The following is a 24,027-nucleotide window of genomic DNA, read 5'->3' on the forward strand; positions in this document are numbered from 1 at the left end:
GCTTTTTTTCGGGCCCCTTCTGTTACAAGGTGAAACATAGTTCAAGTGAAATGTGTGAAACATAGCAAAGGCCGCTACTGATTTTCAGTTAACTATAATAACTCTGCATCAAATTCATTAATGCATTTCTGTTTCTTATCAAAAACCTGTGAGAACTTTTCAGTTTCTTTTATGATTATTTAACACAAATTTGGGGAAGATTACAGGAAAAACTTAGAAGAATTGGAAAAAAATGTGTTCTGCAAAATTCTAACTCGTTTTAGGGCTAGTCTGATCAAAGCCTTTGTGACAATGTAACTTTTGGAACATTTGGCCTTGAAACAATGTAACTGACTTGTTTTTTTGAAACAATGTAACTGACTCTTTTTTTAAACAATGTAACTCTTTTTTTGAAACAATGTAACTGACTCGTTTTTTGAAACAACGTAACTGACTTTTTTTAAACAATGTAACACGTATTTTTAAACAATGTAACTTATTTTTTGAAACAATGTAACTGACTTTTTTAAACAATGTAACTCGCTTTCTTGAAACAATATAGCTTATATCGTTTTTTTAAACAATGTACTGACTCGTTTTTTTGAAACAACGTAACTTGTTTTGTGAAACAATGTAACTGACTTTTTAAAATAATGTAACTTGTTTTTTTAAACAATGTAACTTATTTTTTTAAACAATGTAACTGACTTTTTAAAATAATGTAACTCGTTTTTTTAAACAATGTAACTTATTTTTGAAACAATGTAACTGACTCATTTTTTAAACAATGTAACTCGTTTTCTTGAAACAATGTAACTGACTCATTTTTTAAACAATGTAACTCGTTTTCTTGAAACAATGTAACTGACTCATTTTTTGAAACAATGTAGCTGACTCGTTTGCTGCCTGTTACATTGTTTCAAGGCCAAATGTTGAAAAGCTACTTTGTTAAGGCTTTGATCAGACTGATCCTAAAACTACCATGAAGAACATTCAAAACTTCCCTCATCAGTGTGTAATACGCTTCTATAAATAAAGAACAGTCCTCTGAAAACACAGCTGATTAGCATCAACAAAACTAGTTAAGACATACTGAGCAATTTAGTAAGAATAATATCTCATTATTTTTCATTTTGACACTGATATTATGCATTTGCTTGATTGTACAATGAATTCAGTTTGAAGTGTTGTGCAGAAATGAACTTAACCACTCTAATTAGATCAATTTCAATTAAAAAATGCAACAAATGATGTTCTTCCTCAGTGTTTCTGCAAAATGACTTTAAGTTTCTGAGAAAAAAAAATCATAAAAACTAAGTGAGTTTGTGCTTAAAACAAGAACAAATATCTACCAATGGGGTCAGAAAAATAATCTTGTTTTCCCTTTGAATGAAGATTATTTCTCTGACCCCTTTGACAGATATTTGTTCTTGTTTTAAGCACAAACTCACTTTTGATAAATTTCTCAGTAAACAAGATTTAATATCTTCAGCCATTTTGCTTCTCCAGTAAATGAATCTTGATTGAAATAATGGAAAACAAGACAAAAATACTTTTTTTTGTTTTGTTTTTTTTGCAGTGTACCAAAGGAAGTTTAGATTAATTTCAATAAAACAATCACTTAAACATCATAAGACTAGAAAGATGACAAAACTCACTCTCTTTAGGAAACGTAATGACCAAAATATGACATTCATAACCTTGTAACCGCAAGCAAATAAATCCTGACGTTCAGCACTAGTTAAGATGCTCATTTATGGCCTGTTGGACAAACAATATTTTTCAAAGTTTTTTATCTGCCCAGCAAAAGCAGCATCTAATCAGCGTCTGGATCTGTGAGCGGCGCTCCAGATCATTAAGAGCTTCCTTTGTTTCAGTTCTGCAGCTTCTGCAGATAAATGAAGAGAAATTCAAAGCAGGGAGAACTGATAGTTTCGATTTGGTGCTTTGATAAAGCCAGGAGTCACGTTAAAGGACGAAGACAACGTAAGGTTGATTGAACGTGTACAAGGGCCGCTATCTCAGCCGTCCTCTCTGAGTCCTCATTATCACAGCACATTTAAATGTAACGACTAATGCAAAGATTAATTGCTCGGCGGCATCTCTCTCTCGCTCTTTCTCTCTCTCGCTCGTGCTACAGCTTCATTAAAGCCGAGCAGAATGAAGATTGATTGCGTTTTACGTCTTCGAATGAGAACGAGGCTGCTCGTCATTCCACACGCTTCGTCATTATTTAATCCTTCTGCTATCAGAGGGGAAAATCTCGGCACACTCCTCGTGAATAAACCATTAGCTGTGCAATTTCAAATAAAGAAAAGAATCTAGCGCCTAATGAGAGAGAAAAACACTGGCTGGTGTAAGAAGTGACCAAAATTATGGAATGGGGCGCAGCTTAAAGTCACCATGATATCAAAATCGTTTTTATGGAATGTTGCAGTGTTTATTCGGAATGATTTATGATTATTGTGTTAAATTCATGTTCTGGTAATCTTGAATCAGAATATCTTCCTCTTGCAGCATCTCTTCTCTTAACTGATGATGAGGGCGGGGCAACCTGTCACTCACATGAGATCGACCAATAGCAAACCACAACCATCCAATCAATTCCCCACAGACAAAATCAAGCCCCGCCCTACATTTGTTCTTGTTTGCCAAGACATTTCTCTCAGATATACGGCACAATAGAGAAGAAAAGATGACTTTTTTCTCACAGCTCTATATTTAAAGTTGTACAGCTGCCCATTCACACACACACTATCTACAAACCCGATTCCAAAAAAGTTGGGACACTGTACAAATTGTGAATAAGAACAGAATGCAATGATGTGGAAGTTTCAAATTTCAATATTTTATTCAGAATACAACATAGATGACATATCAAATGTTTAAACTGAGAAAATGTATCATTTTAAGGGAAAAATAAGTTGATTTTAAATTTCATGGCATCAACACATCTCAAAAAAGTTGGGACAAGGCCATGTTTACCACTGTGTGGCATCCCCTCTTCTTTTTATAACAGTCTGCAAACGTCTGGGGACTGAGGAGACAAGTTGCTCAAGTTTAGGAATAGGAATGTTGTCCCATTCTTGTCTAATACAGGCTTCTAGTTGCTCAACTGTCTTAGGTCTTCTTTGTCGCATCTTCCTCTTTATGATGCTCCAAATGTTTTCTATGGGTGAACGATCTGGACTGCAGGCTGGCCATTTCAGTACCCGGATCCTTCTTCTATGCAGCCATGATGTTGTAATTGATGCAGTATGTGGTCTGGCATTGTCATGTTGGAAAATGCAAGGTCTTCCCTGAAAGAGACGACGTCTGGATGGGAGCATATGTTGTTCTAGAACTTGGATATACCTTTCAGCATTGCTGGTGCCTTTCCAGATGTGTAAGCTGCCCATGCCACACGCACTCATGCAACCCCATACCATCAGAGATGCAGGCTTCTGAACTGAGCGCTGATAACAACTTGGGTTGTCCTTGTCCTCTTTAGTCCGGATGACATGGCGTCCCAGTTTTCCAAAAAGAACTTCAAATTTTGATTCGTCTGACCACAGAACAGTTTTTCACTTTGCCACAGTCCATTTTAAATGAGCCTTGGCCCAGAGAAAACGCCTGCGCTTCTGGATCATGTTTAGATATGGCTTCTGTTTTGACCTATAGAGTTTTAGCCGGCAGCGGCGAATGGCACGGTGGATTGTGTTCACGACAATGTTTTCTGGAAGTATTCCTGAGCCCATGTTGTGATTTCCATTACAGTAGCATTCCTGTATGTGATGCAGTGCCGTCTAAGGGCCCGAAGATCACGGGCATCCAGTATGGTTTTCCGGCCTTGACCCTTACGCACAGAGATTGTTCCAGATTCTCTTAATCTTTGGATTATATTATGCACTGTAGATGATGATAACTTCAAACTCTTTGTGATTTTTCTCTGAGAAACTCCTTTCTGATATTGCTCCACTGTTTTTGGCCGCAGCATTGGGGGAATTGGTGATCCTCTGCCCATCTTGACTTCTGAGAGACACTGCCACTCTGAGAGGCTCTTTTTATACCCAATCATGTTGCCAATTGACCTAATAAGTTGCAAATTGGTCCTCCAGCTGTTCCTTATATGTACATTTAACTTTTCCGGCCTCTTATTGCTACCTGTCCCAACTTTTTTGGAATGTGTAGCTCTCATGAAATCCAAAATGAGCCAATATTTGGCATGACATTTCAAAATGTCTCACTTTCAACATCTGATATGTTATCTGTATTCTATTGTGAATAAAATATAAGATTATGAGATTTATAAATGATTGCATTCCTTTTTTATTCACAATTTGTACAGTGTCCCAACTTTTTTGGAATCGGGTTTGTAGGAAATCTTAACTACTTTATTGCTTGCATCGTCAAAAAATGTGATAATTATTGCCCAGCGCTGCTAAAATGCTTGTGCATTGTGAAAAGCACTATATAAATACATTTGATTTGATGTTCCAGAGCAGAAGCACCTTTTCAGTGCTTGAAACGTGCAGATCACTTCCAGATTTGGCAGTTTTTCTGTGGAAAAGGTCTGCTTTAGTACGCGTCTCTCTCTCTTTCTCATCCTCTGTTGGAAAGGTGCGGTTGGCTCTGCTGTGTTCAAACGGTGAATGTTCTGGGCTCATTCTCAGTCCAAACATTCCACAGCATGAATCCCTGGCAAATGTGCAGCGTAATCTCCTCTAAATGCTTTTATTAAGAGCTCTAATTGGTCCTTCAGAAGCTCTGCAGCGGCTCGGAGCGGCTAATCCTGAGAGCAGCTGACGGGCAACGACACACACCTCGTTGCAGGACATGCCCACAGCCACCCACGGCCAATCAGCTGCTTCACACGCGCCACAACGACACGGCCTCGTCACAGGACACGCCCACAGCTGCCCACAGCCAATCAGCACTCTAATGAATTTCCTTTTCTTCAGTTGGGATCACCTAAAATTGAAAATGAAACTGACCTAATGCTGTGGACTTTAGAAATAATAAATAAATAAATAAATAAATAGGAAATAAAAAATAAATAGGAAAAAAATATTAATTATATTACGAATAAATAAATAAATACATGAATGAATAAATAAAGTAAAAAAAAAATGGAAAAAATAATTTAATTATATTACGAGTAAATAAATAAATACATGAATGAATGAATGAATGAATAAATAAAGTAAAAATAAATAGAAAAAAATAATTTAATTATATTATGAAAGAATAAATAAATACATGAATAAATAAATAAATAATTACATAAATAAATAAATAAATAAATAAAAAGAAATATGAAATAAAAAATAAAAAGGATAAAATAATGTAATTATATTATGAATAAAAAACAAAAATGGATACAATTAAATTTTACTATAAATAAATGAATGAATGAATAAATAAAGTGAAAAATAAATATGAAATAAAAATTTAGTTATAATTAAATCAATTAAATTATATTATAAATAAATAACAGAATGAATAAATAAATACTATTATACATGAATGAATAAATAAAAATAAAAAATAAATATGAAATAAAATTAAATTATAAATGAATACAATTAAATTATATTATAAATGAATAAATAAATAAATAAATAAATAAAGTGAAAGCTTTTGAATAAATTTGAATTATAAATAAATACAGTTCAATAATATTATGAATGAACAAACAAACAAATTATAGTCTATTATGAATAAATGAATGAATGAATGAAGAAATGAACTAAATTTACTGAATTTGCTCTCTTATTGTTCTTAATTCACTGATAATCTTTCATCAGAATGTAATAACTCGCCCCAGCTGACATTCAACTCACTCTAATGACTTTCCTTATCGTTGACGTCACAAAACGAACATGAAGAAGACCTTCTGCCGAGGCCTTAAGAAATATGAATGGCCAAATTAAAAATGCATTAAAAGTATTGCAATGCAGCTTAATTTGATATAGTCGAGATGATAAGCTATATATAGCACAAATGTCTGATACATCACCCAGCCCTATATCAGACCAACAACTAAAAACAACAAGCAAATGTTGCATCCCAAAAAAGAAAAGACATATATAACACACATTTACTCATGAACCAATCCCAGTGCGGATCCAGGAGAAGTGGAGATGACCCAGATTCATCTTCCATTAACACAATAGACTCTTTCATCTGCGCAAATGACATATTCAAAGCCTCATCCAATCATCAAAAGACATTTTAATTGTTGTTCTTCTCCGTCTGAACGCAGTAAGTGTGCGCTGTGATGAATGTTCACGTGATCTCGGCTCAGGTGTGACTGATCGCATTGTTTTACTGCGCAGGATTATCAGAGGATCATCTTCTACTAATCATGAAGGAAGTCGGATAAAAGCCTTAATGTTTGATGCGCAGAGCCGAAGCCGCGGACGCTAATCAATGCAATTAACTCCGACTGAGTAAAAAAGACTAATGGATGCGGTTCAAAGCTGAAGTCAAGGTGAATTCTCTAATCAAATCCTCAGGTGTGGTTTATGAGCGCTGCGACGCAGACGATGAGCAGACGCTAGTGTGTTCCTCACACGGCTGAGAGCCGTCGAAAATACTTAGGAATGTGACTGATAGTTCGGGAATCAGCCAGGTAAAACACAATTCTATTATAAAAATGAATTAATAAATCAATAAATCAATAAAAATTAAATAAATGAATGAATTTTTTTAATCATGAATTAATGAATGAAAAAATAAACAAATTATATTCTTTTAATGGATGAATTCTATTCAAATGCAATTCTATTATAAAAATGAATGAATAAATGAATAAATAAAAAATTTAATCTATTATGAATGAATGAATGAATGAATACATAAAATTCTGTTATGAATGAATAAAAAATAAAATTCTATTATAAATTAATAAACAAATGAATTTTATTATAAATCAATGAAAAATAAAAATAAATAAAACATAATAAATAAATAAATAAAATTGTATTATAAATGAATGAATAAATACAATTTAGATTCTATTATGAATAAATAAATGAATAAATAAAATTTAAATTCTATTATGAATGAATAAATAAATATATAAATAAAATTCTGTTATAAATGAATGAATGAATGAATACATAACAAATCTGAATTCTATTATGAAATAATGAATTCATAAATAAATAAATTATATTATAAATTAATTAAAAATAGAAAAAAAAAACAAATAAATAAAACTATTATAAATGGATGAATTAATAAATTCAATTCTATTATGAATGAATGAATGAATGAATACATAAAATTCTGTTATGAATGAATTAATAAATAAAACTAAACAAAAAATAAATAAATAAAATTACATTATAAAAAAAAAAAAAATTAAATCTATTATGAATTAATAAATCAATAAATCAATAAAAATGTATTAATTTTTATCAATTATAATTATAACAAATTATAACTCATTTTAATCATGAATTAATGAATGAAAAAATAAATGGATAAAATTAATGGATTAATTCTATTCAAACACAATTCTATTATAAAAATGAATGAATAAATGAATGAATAAAAAATTTAATCTATTATGAATGAATGAATGAATGAATAAAATTCTGTTATGAATGAATAAAAAATAAAATTCTATTATAAATTAATAAACAAGTTAATTTTATTATAAATCAATGAAAAATAAAAATAAATAAAAAATAATAAATAAAACTCTATTATAAATGAATGAATAAATAAATAAAATGTAGATTCTATTATGAATAAATAAATGAATAAATAAAATTTTAATTCTATTTATTAATTCTAATAAATACAATTCTGTTACAAATGAATGAATGAATACATAACAAATAAATTTGAATTCTATTATGAATGAATGAATTCATAAATAAATTAATTATATTCTAAATTAATTAAAAATAGAAAAAATAAAACAAATAAATAAAACTATTATAAATGGATGAATGAATGCATTCAATTCTATTATGAATGAATAAATTACTAAAACAAGTCAATTATAAAATGAATGAATAAATGAATAAATAAAAATTAATTCTATTATGAATGAATGAATACATAAAATTCTGTTATGAATGAATTAATAAATAAAAATAAATAAAATTATATTATAAATAAAATAAATAAATAAATAAATTTAAATCTATTATGAATTAATAAATAAATTGTTACAAATTCATGAATGAATACATACAAATAAATTTTAATTCTATTATGAATTAATGAAATGTATTATAAACGAATGAAAAACAGAAAATATAAATATAAAATAAATAAATAAAAACAAATAAATAAAATTATATTATAAATTGATTAATAAATGAATAAAAAATATAATTATATTATGAATTAATTAATTAATAAATAAATAAATTCTATGAATGAATGAATGAATGAAAAATTATATTATGAATGAATGAAATGTTATTTTATAATGAATTAATAAAACAATTCTATTATAAATGTATAAATACATAACAAAAATAAAATAAATCAAACAAACATTTTCCAGCTGTATGCTGAGAATGACCGATGTGTTCATGAGAGTTTCTGAGACCTGTAAAGTCTGACAGTGAACGTCAGTCTGAATACATTAGAGTATCGTACGACATCATGAGGGATGTCAGTGGCTGGACGTCCTGACGACCGAGGGCGGGTCCGGTATCGATCCGGTCAGCGTCCCGCTGCTCTGAGACGGTGGGATGATGATGAAAAATGACACGCGACCGAGAGATGGAAGCGCATTGATCAACCCTGATCACAGAGGCAGGAGCTCATTTCTCTGCGTACGATCACATGATGTACGACCCGCTGCACGTCTGGCCTCATTAAAGCTTTTACAGGTGCGCTAATGATGTTTATGACACGATTACGATCAGCTCTGCGGTTTATGTGCTGCTCTCACCGTTTCAGCATTTACTAAAATATGCATTGCATCAGCGTCAGCTTTCTGTGAAAATCTGCAAACGGAGAACAACCTAAGATACCTGAAAGACTGAATCCATGCAGGACTTATAAATATTCTTAATATTCTGCAATAGTGATAAAGGTAAAGGCATTAATAATGCATGTTCTCACTTCGGTTCATAATTCAAAAGTTTATAATTGGGCTTCAAGACATTGCAGTAATTATAACAGTGAAAACTTACATTTTTATTATACATTACCTGTCAAAAGTTTGGAATAAATAAGATGTTTCTGAAAGAAGTCTCTTCTGCTCACCAAAGCTGTATTTATTTGATCAAAAATACAGTAAAAATTGTGAAATATTATTACAGTGTAAATCAGCTGTTTTCTATGTGAATATATAGTAAAGTGTAATTTATTCCTGTGATCAAAGATGAATTTTCAGAGTCACATGATCCTTCAGAAATCATTCTAATATGATGATTTGCTGCTCAAGAAACATTTATGATTATTATCAATGTTGAAAACAGTTCATATTTTTGTGGAAACTGTGAAACATTTTATTTTTCAGGATTCTGTGAGGAACAGAAAGTTCAAAAGAACAGCATTTATTTCAAATAGAATTAAATTTGATGAATAAAAGTATTGTTACCCCAAAACTTTTGAATGGTAGTGTATCAAAGTTTCCACAAAAAATATAATGCAATTGATTTCACAACCTTTTTTTTTAGAACTTTTGTAGCGAAAATAACAAGTTTTTCCAATGTCATCATAAAGTCAATTCCGCTGTTTTCCATACATTAAAATGCAGTTCAGTTGCAATTTAGCTTGGTTCATTATAAAAAAATATCTATATATATTATATCAGGAAAAAGCCAGCCCCCAACACATACTTTAAGATAGCATTAATTAAATAACTTAAATCTTGACAGTTTTACACTCTTAAAAGCAAAGGTTCTTTATTTTGCATGAAGAACCTTTAACATCCATGGAACCACAAAAGGTTCATTATAGTGGAAAAAGGGTCTTTAGATTATTAAAATGTAGAAAAACATGGTTCTTTTAAGAAGTTTTCACTGAAAGGTTCTTTAATCGCCAGAAACAGTGTCGAAAGAAGAGCCAGAACTGTCACTTGTTTCTCCTCAAATTACAAAATAAAAAACAGATGCACGGATCGCTTTCATGTAACGCTGTACATGTATCGACGTGTGTGTGAACGGCTGCTGGTCATGTGTGTGTGTGAACGGCTGTAAAGCAGGACGGGTCTGAGACTCACCAGTGGTGGACGAGATGTTGACGTCGATGCTGATCTCGGGGATCCCGCCGCCTCGCAGCGACGCCACGCAGGTGTACGTGCCGAAGTCTGTGAACTTGAGGTCGATGATGTCCAGATTGGTGGTTCCGGGCGAGATGTCGGGATCGGTCTGGGTGATGACCATCCGTTCGGAGCTGCGTAAGGCCCGGCCGTTCTTCAGCCAGCTGAACTGGAGCTCCTCGGGCGGCGTGGCTTCGACCTGGCAGGAGATCTTCACCTCGCGGCCGATCTGGATGTTGTCGTCGTTGTGGTACGGGTCAGGGGTGATCCAGAAACGACCCTTCTTCAATGCTGGAACCACACAGATGAGAAAGTGTCAGCTAGAACGAGAAACACTCTAAACAACCTACAAACCGCACGACTTTAACCGTTTAACTGACATCAAAATGAACTGGTTTAGTGTAAAATATTATTCAACATCACTGAATCAACCAAAATACACTGATTTATACCAACAAAACTGATTCTTATGGGTTAAATCAGGTAGAAATAACTCAACTATTTCTGGGTAACAATTGTAGGTTATCAATTCTTTACAGGAAGACTAAAATCTAAACTAAAATTATTAAAAATCCTTTTATAGTAATTTAAATAAATAAATAAATAAATAAATGTAAATATAATATAATATAATATAATATAATAAATATAGATGATATAACATCTTTATAACAAAATATAAGATAAAAAACTTAAATTTAAAAAACTTAAACCAAATTAGAAATGTTGTCTTGGCAACTATATAAAAATTAATAAGTTTAAGTTTAAGTAATAAAATTATTAAAACTGAAATAAACATATTAAAGCTAAACACAAATATTTAAAAAACCCTAAAACTAATAAAAACGACACTTAAAAACTTAAATCTAAAATTAAAGCTAATCCAAAATATTAATAAATATCAGAATAGTATATAAACCCATAAAAAACATTTTAATTACGTGAAATAGAATAAACTTTAACTGAAATAAAATAAAAGAGAAAAAACTAGCCAACATTTCTCATTTTCCTTAATTTAATAAAACTGAAAAATTAATAAAAACAATGAGATCATATTTTCTTTAAATAAAACTTTAACTGAAATTAAAATGATAAGGAAAATACAAAAATTACTATTCAAACACTCACAATACTCCTCATTTAAATAATTAATGCGCAGAATAAAGGGGCGGAGCCTGGTTGAGTTAGTTAGTAACTGGCGGTTATGGTAAGGGGCGGGACATTTCCCAAACACCAATCACAACACACTGCTCCAGCCGACCAATCAGAGCACATTGTGCTTTTCAGAAGGAGGGGCTTCATAGAGACAGGAACTAAACAGAGCGTTACTGACAGACTGGGAAGAGAGGAGCTGCAACAATGAGGAAAATAATCAACCTGTTCTAGTAGAGCCCAAAAAACAACATCAAGACTGTAACCGAGCAGCTAAAGGTGACGACGAGCTGCTCTGATGCTTCAACAGGCCTGAAATAGCAGCGTCTGCAACACTTTCAATGAAATACTTGAAAAGCAATCAACATTCAGATCGGGAGGTCAGAGAGTCCAGAGCGACACTGGCACAGTTTCACCGCTGGACGATGTGATGACACACTCGTTTACAGCAAAAACACACACATTTACCTTCTTAATTCATGTTCCTGCTCTTATTGTGATTGATTTATCAGTGACGTTCCTCTAAAGCAGTGGTTCCCAAACTTTATAGCGTGCATTACCATCCTTCTGCATACCCCCTCTCTTCCACTTCAACTGCAGTCAGTGCGACCTTTAACATTAAGGGACAATATTTGCCCCCTAAATTGATTTTCCAGTGCTAATTTTTACCTTTATGAATAACTGAATGTTCAGTAGAGAAATATGCAATGATGGTAAAACTAAGTTAAACTTTTAAATATTAAACTAAAACTGCCAGTAGGTGGCAGCAAGTCACTGTTTTTATGAGTGAATCATCGAGTCATTCATACAGAAATGAAGCAAGTGGCTGTGAATGAATCATTGAATCACTGAATCATTGACTCTCACGATTCGTTCAAAGCCGCAGAATTGTTTGCGAAACACAGACGTGTGTTGAAGTTCTGCTGTGGTTTTCGTTAGAACTATTATTTCATTGCAAAATAGAGTAAATACTGACAGTACTGTGTTTAAAATGACCTGTTGTATAATAATGTCACGTTTGCAGTCATGTGGATATTTGGGAATGATTGCATTCTTGCTCGTTATCATCATTAAATACAAGAACTCACACAAGGAATGTTTTTGTATCGGAGAACGTTTGAGTCTTAATTCATTATCTGTGTCTATATTTGTTCTTCATGCGAGTAAGTGTTAAATCCCCACTTTTACAAAGGTGCATTGTCGAGAACGACAGTAATTTAGCGCGATTTAAGGCAGCAGATTCTGAACGCAATCTATCATATGCATGCTGCTTGTGAGGATACAGTCATTTCTGACTGCAAATGATGAGGTAATCTGATTAAATGTGCTGGATTTACGGCATTTTGGCAGTTAGAAATACATGCTCCGTTTTAATATTATTGTAATGTAGAATTAAATGAACTACTCAGCATTTTGTTTGTCACCTCACGTACCCCAGTTTGGGAACCACTGCTTTAAAGGCATAAATGTTTCTCTACATAATCTTCTGTTAAAATGCACCGAGGCTGAAAAATAATATTGCAGCTCAACGATCTCCATACACTTATTTATGAAAAGATATAATGCATTATAACGTACATTATGAAGGCTTCAAGTAAAGTGTTACCAAAAGCCAGGAAAAAAATAAACGGCTACAGAAGCAGAAAAGGAGCATTTTAAGCGTCTAATCAGAAGATTCGTCCTCTGTCGGTTCTGAAGCTGCGCCAGTGTTTCAGATACACATCTAGATTCATTTCGCATGCAGACCGTTTACGGCATTCAGATGGCTGAATTTTATCTTGCAAACAAAAGAGCAGTCAGAGCGGCGGAATCTTTTTATCTTTTCCTGCATGACATTATCAGGCTAAAATGAGGAGGAGGACGTGAAAAACATGAGGAAAACTGAAACAAAAGCAGCCTGTCAGACTCAAATACAGGAAATTGAAAAGAGAATCATGGAGGGAGAGACACAGCAGCAATTTTACGAGATCCAGCTCCCCCGTCGCACGTCATTGTCACCTTGCGCCGCGGCTGACGGCTGGTGCGTGTTTTCATCACGTCGACCCGCGGCCGGAATGCCGTCATGTGATCAGACTCAAGCTGAACACAGATGCAAAACGTGTGAAACGACATTGACGTTGTTTTATGCACGACAGGAGACAGGTTCAAATGATTCGATCTGAACTCTGTTTTCGAAGATTAGAATCTTTAGTGTATCATAATGTGAATTTGTTTAGATATGAATCACCTGAGCTTTTGATTTCAGATTAATGCATTTCACCTGTGAAGGTGGTTGCTAGCATGGATTAGCATGTTTGCTAGCATGTTTCTAACATTATTTAGCACGATGCTAGAATGTTTTTAATATGTTGTTGACATGATTTAACACGTTGCAAACAAGATTTGATACATTGCTATCTTAATTTGGTACATTGCTAACATGAATGAACACATTGCTAACATGTTTCTATCATTATTTAGCACATTGCTAGCATGTTTTAGCACGTTGCTAGCCTATTGCTAGTGTGATTAACACTTTGTTAGCATGAATTAGCATGTTGCTAGCATTATTAACATTCTGTTAGCATGATTTAACATGTTGCTTATATGTTGTTGACTTGATTTAACACTTTGCTAACAAGATTTAATACATTGCTATTTTAAATTGGTATTCATGTTTAGCACATTGCTAGCATGGATTAGCATGTTTGCTAGCATGTTACTAACATTATTTAGCATTTTGTTCATATATTGCTGACATGATTTAACATGTTGTTAACATGATTTAATACATTGCTAGGTTGCTTTGGCACATTGCTAGCATGAATTAACACATTGCTAACATGTTTCTATCATTATTTACCAGATTGCTAGCACGTTTTAGCAAGTTGCTAGCCTATTGCTAGTGTTATTAACACTTTGTTAGCATGAATTTGCATGTTGTTAGCATTATTAACACATCGCTAGCATGATTTAGCATGTTACTGACATGTTGTAACACATTGCTAACTTGAATCGACACATTAATCGACACGTTTCTAGCATTATTTAACACATTGCTGGCATTATTTAACACATTGCTAACATGTTTAAGCAAGTTGCTAGCCTATTGCTAGTGTGATCATCACTTTGTTAGCATGGATTAGCATATTAGTAGCATGATTTAAATGTTGCTAACATGAATTAGCATTTTGCTAATATGTTGTTGACATGATTTAACATGTTGCTAACATGATCTAATAAATTGTTAACATGTTTAATACATTGTTAACATAGATTAGCATGTTGTTAGCATGTTACTAACATTATTTAGCACATTGCTAGCATGTTTTAGCAAATGTATAGCCTATTGCTAGTGTGATTCACACTTTGTTAGCATTAATGATCATTTTGTTAGCATGATTAACATGTCGGTAGCATGATTTAGCATGTTTTGCTAATATGTTGTTGACATGATTTAACATGTTGCTAACAAGATTTAATACATTGCTAGCTTGAATTGGTACATTGCTAACATGTTTAACACATTGCTAGCATTTATTAGCACATTGCTAACATGTTTCTAGCATTATTTAGCACATTGTTGGTATGATTTAACACATTGCTAACATGTTTAAGCAAATTTGCTAGCCTATTGCTAGTGTGATCGTCACTTTGTTAGCATGGATTAGCATATTGGTAGCATGATTTAATTGTTGCTAGCATGATTTAGCATGTTGTTAATATGTTGTTGACATGATTTAACATGTTGCTAACATGATATAATACATTGCTAGCTTGAATTGGTACATTGTTAACATGTTTAACACATTGGTAACATGGATTAGCATATTTGCTAGCATGTTACTAACATTATTTAGCATGTTGTTAATATATTGCTGACATGAATTAACATGTAACTAACATGATTTAATACATTGCTAGCTTGATTTGGCACATTGTTAGCATGTTTTAAAAAGTTGCTAACCTATTGCTATTGTGATTAACACTTTGTTAGCATGAATTAGCATGTTGTTAGCAAGATTAACACTTCATTTAACATGTTGCTAACAGGTTAAGCACATTGCTAGCATAAATTACCATGCTGCTAGCATGTTTCTAACATTATTTAACATGGTGTTGACATGATTTAACACATTGCTAGGATGTTTTAGCATGTTGCTAGCCTATTGCTAGTGTGGTTATCATGAATTAGCACCTTGTTAACATGATTAACACGTCGCTAGCATGATTTCGCATGTTGTTAATATGTTGTTGACATGATTTAACATGTTGCTAACATGATATAATACATTGCTATCTTGAATTGGTACATTGTTAACATATTTAGCACATTGGTAGCATGGATTAGCATATTTGCTAGCATGTTACTAACATTATTTAGCATGTTGTTAATATATTGCTGACATGATTTAACATGTAACTAACATGATTTAATACATTGCGAGCTTGATTTGGCACATTGCTAGCATGTTTTAACAATTTGCTAACCTATTGCTATTGTGATTAACATGTTGTTAGCATGACTAACACATCATTTAACATGTTGCTAACAGGTTTAGCACATTGTTAGCATTAATTAGCATGCTGCTAGCATTTTTCTACCATTATTTAACATGTTGTTGACATGATTTAACACATTGCTAACATGTTTTAGCATGTTGCTAGCCTATTGCTAGTGTGATTATCACTTTGTTATCATGAATTAGCGTGTTGTAAGCATGATTAACACGTCGTTAGCATGATTTAGCATGTTTTGCTAATATGTTGTTGATATGATTTAACATGTTGCTAACATGATTTAATACATTTCTAGCATGAATTAGCATGTTTGCTAGCATGTTTTAGCATGTTGATAGCCTATTGCTTGTCTGTTTGTTTGTAAGTTTGATGGTTGTAGCTTTAAAGCTCTTTCAAGCAGGAAAACAGCAGCACAGGCAACAGAAGTTCCTCTTTAAGTGACTGAATGCATGTGAAGAGTGATGCTAACCAGTTGCTCTAAATATCATCAAACGCACTTCATCAAGTCACTGCACTGAACATGTGAAAGGTCAGTGTGAGGGTCACCCGCTCGAGTCACCGGCAGTTAGAGCACAATTACCTGCGTTTGGCTGCTGGCGCGTGTTAATTTCTCACCCTGCTGAGCTGAAAAACACGAGCAACGGTGACCTTTTCAAATCAGATAACGGCCACAAAAGACGCCCGTGACACTGATCAGGGCTTTTCTCCGCCGGACGAGATAATACAAATGTCGCAGACTCAAAATCAACAACGCGAGTCGTATTTGACTCTGATGACAGTGACACTGTGACCTTCAGAGCTGTACTTTATCAGATCATCAAGCTTTGATTCTACCGTCGCAGCACTTTCCTGAGAAACACAGTCCTAATAAAATATCACAAATAATTTGGGAAAGATGGAATGTAATTGCTTGAAGAGAAAAATAATGAATCCGATTTCTCTTGGGGGCAAAATATTCAAATGAAGAAATATTCAGATTAAAGTCATATTAAAGCGCTGACTAAATTATAACTCAGTTAGTTCAAAGCATCTGTCCTGTTTACAGCGACACAGGAGGAAATATTCTAATGAAAACTGACATTTGTTTCTTTAAAAAAATCAAATATAAAAAATCAAATAACTATATATAAAATAAAAATATATATATATATATAGTTTTCTTTACCAAGAAAGTGGCAAGATGAAAACCACTATTTTCTGTTTCAAACTTTCAAACTTTCACATAACATCTTTTGGTTATAAAAACATTAAAAATTCAAATCCAGATTTTGATTTTCAAAGATTTATTATAAAAACTGATTATTTTCCCCCCAAAATGCAATAAATCCATAACACGTTTTTTTTTTCCAAAATGCAATTAAAATGCATTTAATCCAATGAATCAAAATAAAAGTTATTTTTCATATTGAAACTGTTGAAAACACACAACAAAGTAAGTTGATTCACTTACAGTACAGTCCAAAAGTTTGGAACCACTAAGATTTTTAATGTTTTTAAAAGAAGTTTCGTCTGCTCACCAAGGCTACATTTATTTAATTAAAAATACAGTAAAAAACAGTAATATTGTGAAATATTATTACAATTTAAAATAACTGTGTACTATTTAAATATATTTGACAAAGTAATTTATTCCTGTGATGCAAAGCTGAATTTTCAGCATCGTTACTCCAGTCTTCAGTGTCACATGATCCTTCAGAAATCATTCTAATATGCTGATCTGCTGCTCAATAAACATTTATGATTATTTTCAATTTTGAAAACAGTTGTGTACTTTTTTTTTCAGGATTCCTTGATGAATAGAAAGTTCAAAAGAACAGCATTTATCTGAAATACAAAGCTTCTGTAGCATTATACACTACCGTTCAAAAGTTTGGGGTCAGTAAGAATTTTTATTTTTATTTTTTTGAAAAGAAATTAAAGAAATGAATACTTTTATTCAGCAAGGATGCATTAAATCAATCAAAAGTGGCAGTAAAGACATTTATAATGTTACAAAAGATTAGATTTCAGATAAACACTGTTCTTTTGAACTTTCTATTCATCAAATAATCCTGAAAAAAAATATTGTACACAAATATTTTGTACAATTGTACACATTAAATGTTTCTTGAGCAGCAGATCATCATATTAGAATGATTTCTGAAGGATCATGTGACACTGAAGACTGGAGTAATGATGCTGAAAATTCAGCTTTGCATCACAATTTTAAATTGTTTTAAATTGTAATAATATTTCACAATATTACTGTTTTTACTGTATTTTTAATTAAATAAATGTAGCCTTGGTGAGCAGACGAAACTTCTTTTAAAAACATTAACACAAGTCATTACCGATTAAAGCGTATCTGGTGCCACTGCATGGGTAAAATATATATATATATATATATATATATATATATATATATATATATATATATATATATATATATATATATATATATATATTAGGACTGTCGATTTATTAAATTATTATGCAGTTATGACCCTAAAATTCAAGATATCAGGGCAAAAAATACCCATGTATGAGTTTTTGTCTCATATTTATATCATTATATAGTTAAGCAATAACACACAAGTGTCCAGAACAGCAAGAGTGCAAATGTGATATTGATTTACAACAGTTCCATAAATAAGTTATTATTGTTTTATATTTTAGACACAATATTGCCTGCCTTTGTTGCCTATAAAGCCATAGCAGAATGATTGTGCATCTCTGAGCAACACAGCACTGTTTCTGAATGAATTCGCATTTTGAACAAATCAACTGGGTGAATCAATGATTCAATGACTCATTCATAAAGAGAGCCATTTACTTCCTGAATGAATCAGCCGTTTGAATGAATCGAATGACTCATTTAGACACCTACTGACAGTTTTATTTTCTTATTTAGACTATATTAGTAAAAAACCCATTAATGGTATAGATCACCCAAACATTAAAATTCTGTCATGGCCATTTTGAGTAATAAATTCTATGTTGAATCAAATATATTTATTTCTAAAGCTACTTTTTTAAAATGTCTATTTGATGCTTTTCTCATTTAACACAATAATGACTTTAAATGATCTTTTGGGAGTAATTTCTTGATTAATTTGCGTTTAATTAGATTAATTGCCACATCATGTAATTAATTAGATTTTTAGATTTTTATTCGCTTGACAGCCCTAATATATATATATATATATATATATATATATATATATATATATATATATATATATATATATAATTCTAAATCCTACCCAATACCTAAACTTGACAACTGCCTTACTATTAATAAGCAGTAAATTAGGAGTTTATTGAGTTTAATGTGTTCCCTGTACTAAAGTGTTACCCAAAAAGTTCTGAGACTAGTCTACACAATTTATGCAACCAGTCAGAATGAAACGCGCTGTAAACTATTATCTTTCAGAAATAATATGTGAAACTGTGTGCGACAACACATTTAACTTGTAGTACTTTATGTTTAATTCAGTTGGATGATCATCAATCCTTTGTGACTGAGTTGCACACGAACGCTGACCGAGTGTGTCGTGTCCACTGCGGACCGCAAAGACACAAGAGAGTGTAGTGCTTACCGTCAGAAATACAACAAACCCACGTTAAACTTCCATGAGGACGCCCCGCACAAACACAACTTTCCCATTTGCCTGATTTAACGCTGGCGCGACGTGACATGACGACTTCCAGCGCTTATGCATATCCCATGAGCTTTGTGTCGGGTTTGGGGAAGGGTTTTATTTGGCTTGAAACGCAGCCGAATGGAAATAGAGCCAGAACGAAGCAAAAAGGACATGAGTGGCTTATGAAAGGAGGAAAATCCTACTGACGCAAGAATCTGCATTGAGAGTCCGAAGCAGGTCTGCCTCAGAGAGAAAGGCCGGCTTTAAAAGCACCGGGGCAGAAAATACGAGTTAACATACACAAAAACACGTTTGGGATGCATTATTGATGCTGCGGCCTTTGCTTTGTTGAGCCGCTTTAAAACGCTTTGATGTTTGTGTGAGTGAACGCAGTAACACTCCAGCTGCCTCCAGACCAGATAAAAGCACATGCTTATAAAACAGCGGTTCACTCTGAATGCAGATGCATCTTCATTTACAGTGACGCAGTTAATGCAGCACACGCTGTCTGAATAATGCAGATCATGTTCTCAAACTACAGGAGCAGAAAGCATAGAAAAAAACAACAGCGCTTAACATGTTAGTGCGAATCATGCAAAACCTCTCGAAAACATGCCTGCCTCATATTGCACACCTAAACACACAAATTTTTTTACTGCGATAAAAAAAAACTTAAAAGAAAATATAATATTAAAATATGTCTAAACACAAAAATAAATTATATTTTGCAATAATAATAAAAAAATACTTTTCTTTTTAGGGCCATATTTTCTGCAGTTAAAAAACAGTAATTATCATTACTGTTATTAAATGTCATAAAAAAAACTCTCTCTATACAGTTAATATAAAATATTACATTATTAATACACAATAATAATAATTATATTAATACATAATTATTTGAAATAATTATTAATTAGATAATTTGCACATTATAACACATTATGTTTTTTAATGTTTTTAAAAGAAGTTTCGTCTGCTCACCAAGGCTACATTTATTTAATTAAAAATACAGTAAAAAACAGTAATATTGTGAAATATTATTACAATTTAAAATAACTGTGTACTATTTAAATATATTTGACAAAGTAATTTATTCCTGTGATCAAAGCTGAATTTTCAGCATCATTACTCCAGTCTTCAGTGTCACATGATCCTTCAGAAATCATTCTAATATGCTGATCTGCTGCTCAAGAAACATTTATGATTATTTTCAATGTTGAAAACAGTTGTGTACTTTTTTTTTCAGGATTCCTTGATGAATAGAAAGTTCAAAAGAACAGCATTTATCTGAAATACAAAGCTTCTGTAGCATTATACACTACCGTTCAAAAGTTTGGGGTCAGTAAGAATTTTTATTTTTATTTTTTTGAAAAGAAATTAAAGAAATGAATACTTTTATTCAGCAAGGATGCATTAAATCAATCAAAAGTGGCAGTAAAGACATTTATAATGTTACAAAAGATTAGATTTCAGATAAACACTGTTCTTTTGAACTTTCTATTCATCAAATAATCCTGAAAAAAAATATTGTACACAAATATTTTGTACAATTGTACACATTAAATGTTTCTTGAGCAGCAGATCAGCATATTAGAATGATTTCTGAAGGATCATGTGACACTGAAGACTGGAGTAATGATGCTGAAAATTCAGCTTTGCATCACAGGAATAAATTACTTTGTCAAATATATTCACATAGAAAACAGTTATTTTAAATTGTAATAATATTTCACAATATTACTGTTTTTTACTGTATTTTTAATTAAATAAATGTAGCCTTGGTGAGCAGACGAAACTTCTTTTAAAAACATTAAAAATCTTAGTGGTTCCAAACTTTTGGACTGTACTGTATATAAAATTTTAAATCATATTATTGAAATGTATAATTAAGTACTTGTACATCATGGTGGTATTTGTAATGCCTTGAATTGTTATTTTATTTTCTGAAAAGATGCATTACAATAATCTGATGTATTTATTCATCACTGTAGCTCAAAAGAAAAAAAAAAACACTTTCATGTTATTATTCTAGAGCAATAGCAGACATTCACGGAAAAAATTCATGAGCGTACATTATTATTCATTACAAGATCCAACATGTGATCTCAAATGCATTGAATTAAACTTCTTTTCTAACTGCATTAGTGCAGAACAACGTCAACAACACGCTTCACACGCAGACTCTGTGTGCTGGATATAAATCGAACGAACCATCATTATCTGTTTGATAGATTGGATATTTTTCAACCTTGGCAAAATGAGTTCTGAACCCCGTCATAGTCAGCTGCCTACTAAGGGAACATCCTAACAGAAACATGATCTGTGGTGCATTTAATGCACAAAACACAGCTAGATAAACATTCAACCTATAACACAATTATCACATTATTGAATGTGAAAACATGCATATTGTATTTGTTTCTCAGGACGTGACAGATGGACGCCGCTCTTTTCCGTGGATATAATGTGTTTCATATTATCAGCTTATGAGGTTTTCGATTATGGTTATACAAGCAAAGACGGCATGATGTGCTCCATCGACTGTGATTCTGCTCCGCATAATCCAGAGACGGACGCATTTAATCACGCTAACGACTGCCTCTCCGACAGACGGATTTTTTGATGTGTTTTCTGTGTCGCCACTGGGAGGATCGAAGCTGTAGACGAAAGAGAAGCAACTACTTTAACAAAAATAAAACTCAATTAAAACTATTTTGTTCTTAAACAAAATCTAAATTAAAACACAATGCATCTGGTAATGAGTTTCCCTCCATTCACCCCCGATGCTCGCTGTTTTATCCGTCAGAACGAGCAAACGCAGGTGTGTCGTCTGTGACTGTCCTTGTCGTGTCTAATGGGGCTGTTTATAACGTCAGATCTCACGATCAGCAGGTGTGACGGGACAGATGGTATCTCTACCTGCTCACACCTCAGACGTGACTTTACTCAAGGTGACGCAAAGACTCACAGAGAGATTCACCTGTCACATATGTGACTCTACACACACACACACACACACACACACACACAATCGCATTTAAAAATACACTGTACATATAATTAATTTCACGATTTCACACTTACACATGATTAATTAGAGTAAAGGTTATGTGTATACATTCAGTAAACATGATGGAAGGAGCTAAATAGGACCAAAAAATTACATTCTAGGTTGGTCTCCTACACTCTTAGCCCGGATTTTATATTTACTTAAACTACACTGTAAAAAAAAAATCCCGTTGTTTCTACGGAAAAATACCGGCAGCTGTGGTTACCAGAACAATACTGTAAAAATGACATCAAACCGTAAACATACTTACGGAGTTACATGTGAATTTTACATTTTAAATCTGTTAAATTTACGGTAAAATAACATATTTCATTAACTGATATAATGTTAATTTACTAACCTAATGAAGTACTAATATCTGTTTTGTACCTTTATAATACACTGACAGTCACCAAACACAGTGGTGATGAGAGTCACATGATGAATCAAAGTTCACAAGGACAATACTAATATATAGAAGGTGCACACAGTGTCATTCACACACACACTAAACACCATCATGGTAACATGCATGAAATTTTAAAAATGCAATAAACATTAATTTAACAACATTAGATGTAACATAAAACCCTAATGTACATAACTGATTAGAAAAAAATGAGAAAAACTAAGAAACAGAGTTATTTCAACGAAAATATATCAAATGTGAAGTATCACGCAGGGAATTGTGGGAATGTCAATATACGGTTTTTCACTGTAAATTTTACAATGAATTGTTATTTTTCACTTCCAAAAACTGTGAATTTAACGGTATTTTACCGTAAAATTACATTAAATGTACCATTAGATCTATTACAGTTATTCACCGTATATAGTACGGAAACTTTCTGTAAACCAATCAACAGTTTTTCACCGCAGCATTTTTACAGACTTTTACTGTTAAAATCACGGTCATTTTTTACAGTGTATATAATTACAATATACTTAAAATATTTAAGTTTGATTGCATTACTTATAAAATATAAGTATATTCTACTAAATTGTGGATGTAATTTGAATGTGTTAATAAATTTAAGTTAAATGCACTTAAGTTTTTCTCTTGACCACGGCTCTTAGGTAATGACGCCATTTTGTCGTGGTGTGTGTGAATTCAAGGAGCTGTTGATGAGAAGTTGGAACATTTGTTTTGGCAAGTTCTACAGACATTTTTTTCCAAACATTTGCCTTTTTATCGTTTCCCCCCCTGAGAGACTGTTTGTGAGCAGTGAAAATCGTTTGTTAAAGTTTAAACGACGGAACTGTTCTCTCTCGCGTGCGGTGGATCACCGTGCATGAACCCCTGATCGGCGAGTTCGACGCGCGTTGTTCCGTCGTTTGTTTCTTTTTCACACGAGGAGCTGTTGTTGGGCGTGTAAACTTAGTTTGAACCTCTGGCTGTCGGCGAACACCACGGCCACGGCCGCGCTTCCAGCAGAGGAGAGAGGATGAAGCGCGAAAATGGTGAGTGCAATAATTTAACGACCGTGTTTTATTTCGACACG

General features: G+C 32.7%; 1 protein-coding gene across 1 annotated transcript in view; it reads right to left on the reverse strand.

Moving 5' to 3' along the window:
• The window catches only part of LOC125278596 (MAM domain-containing glycosylphosphatidylinositol anchor protein 2-like), a 188,478-nt gene that overhangs the window by 67,300 nt on the left and 97,151 nt on the right, over nucleotides 1–24,027 (reverse strand). The window contains exon 7 of the mRNA XM_048207883.1: nucleotides 10,160–10,489. Within this exon, the coding sequence (XP_048063840.1) occupies nucleotides 10,160–10,489 (330 nt within the window). The remainder of the gene's footprint in view (nucleotides 1–10,159; nucleotides 10,490–24,027) is intronic.

Source organism: Megalobrama amblycephala, linkage group LG11, assembly GCF_018812025.1.
Source record: "Megalobrama amblycephala isolate DHTTF-2021 linkage group LG11, ASM1881202v1, whole genome shotgun sequence".
NCBI lineage: Eukaryota > Metazoa > Chordata > Actinopteri > Cypriniformes > Xenocyprididae > Megalobrama > Megalobrama amblycephala.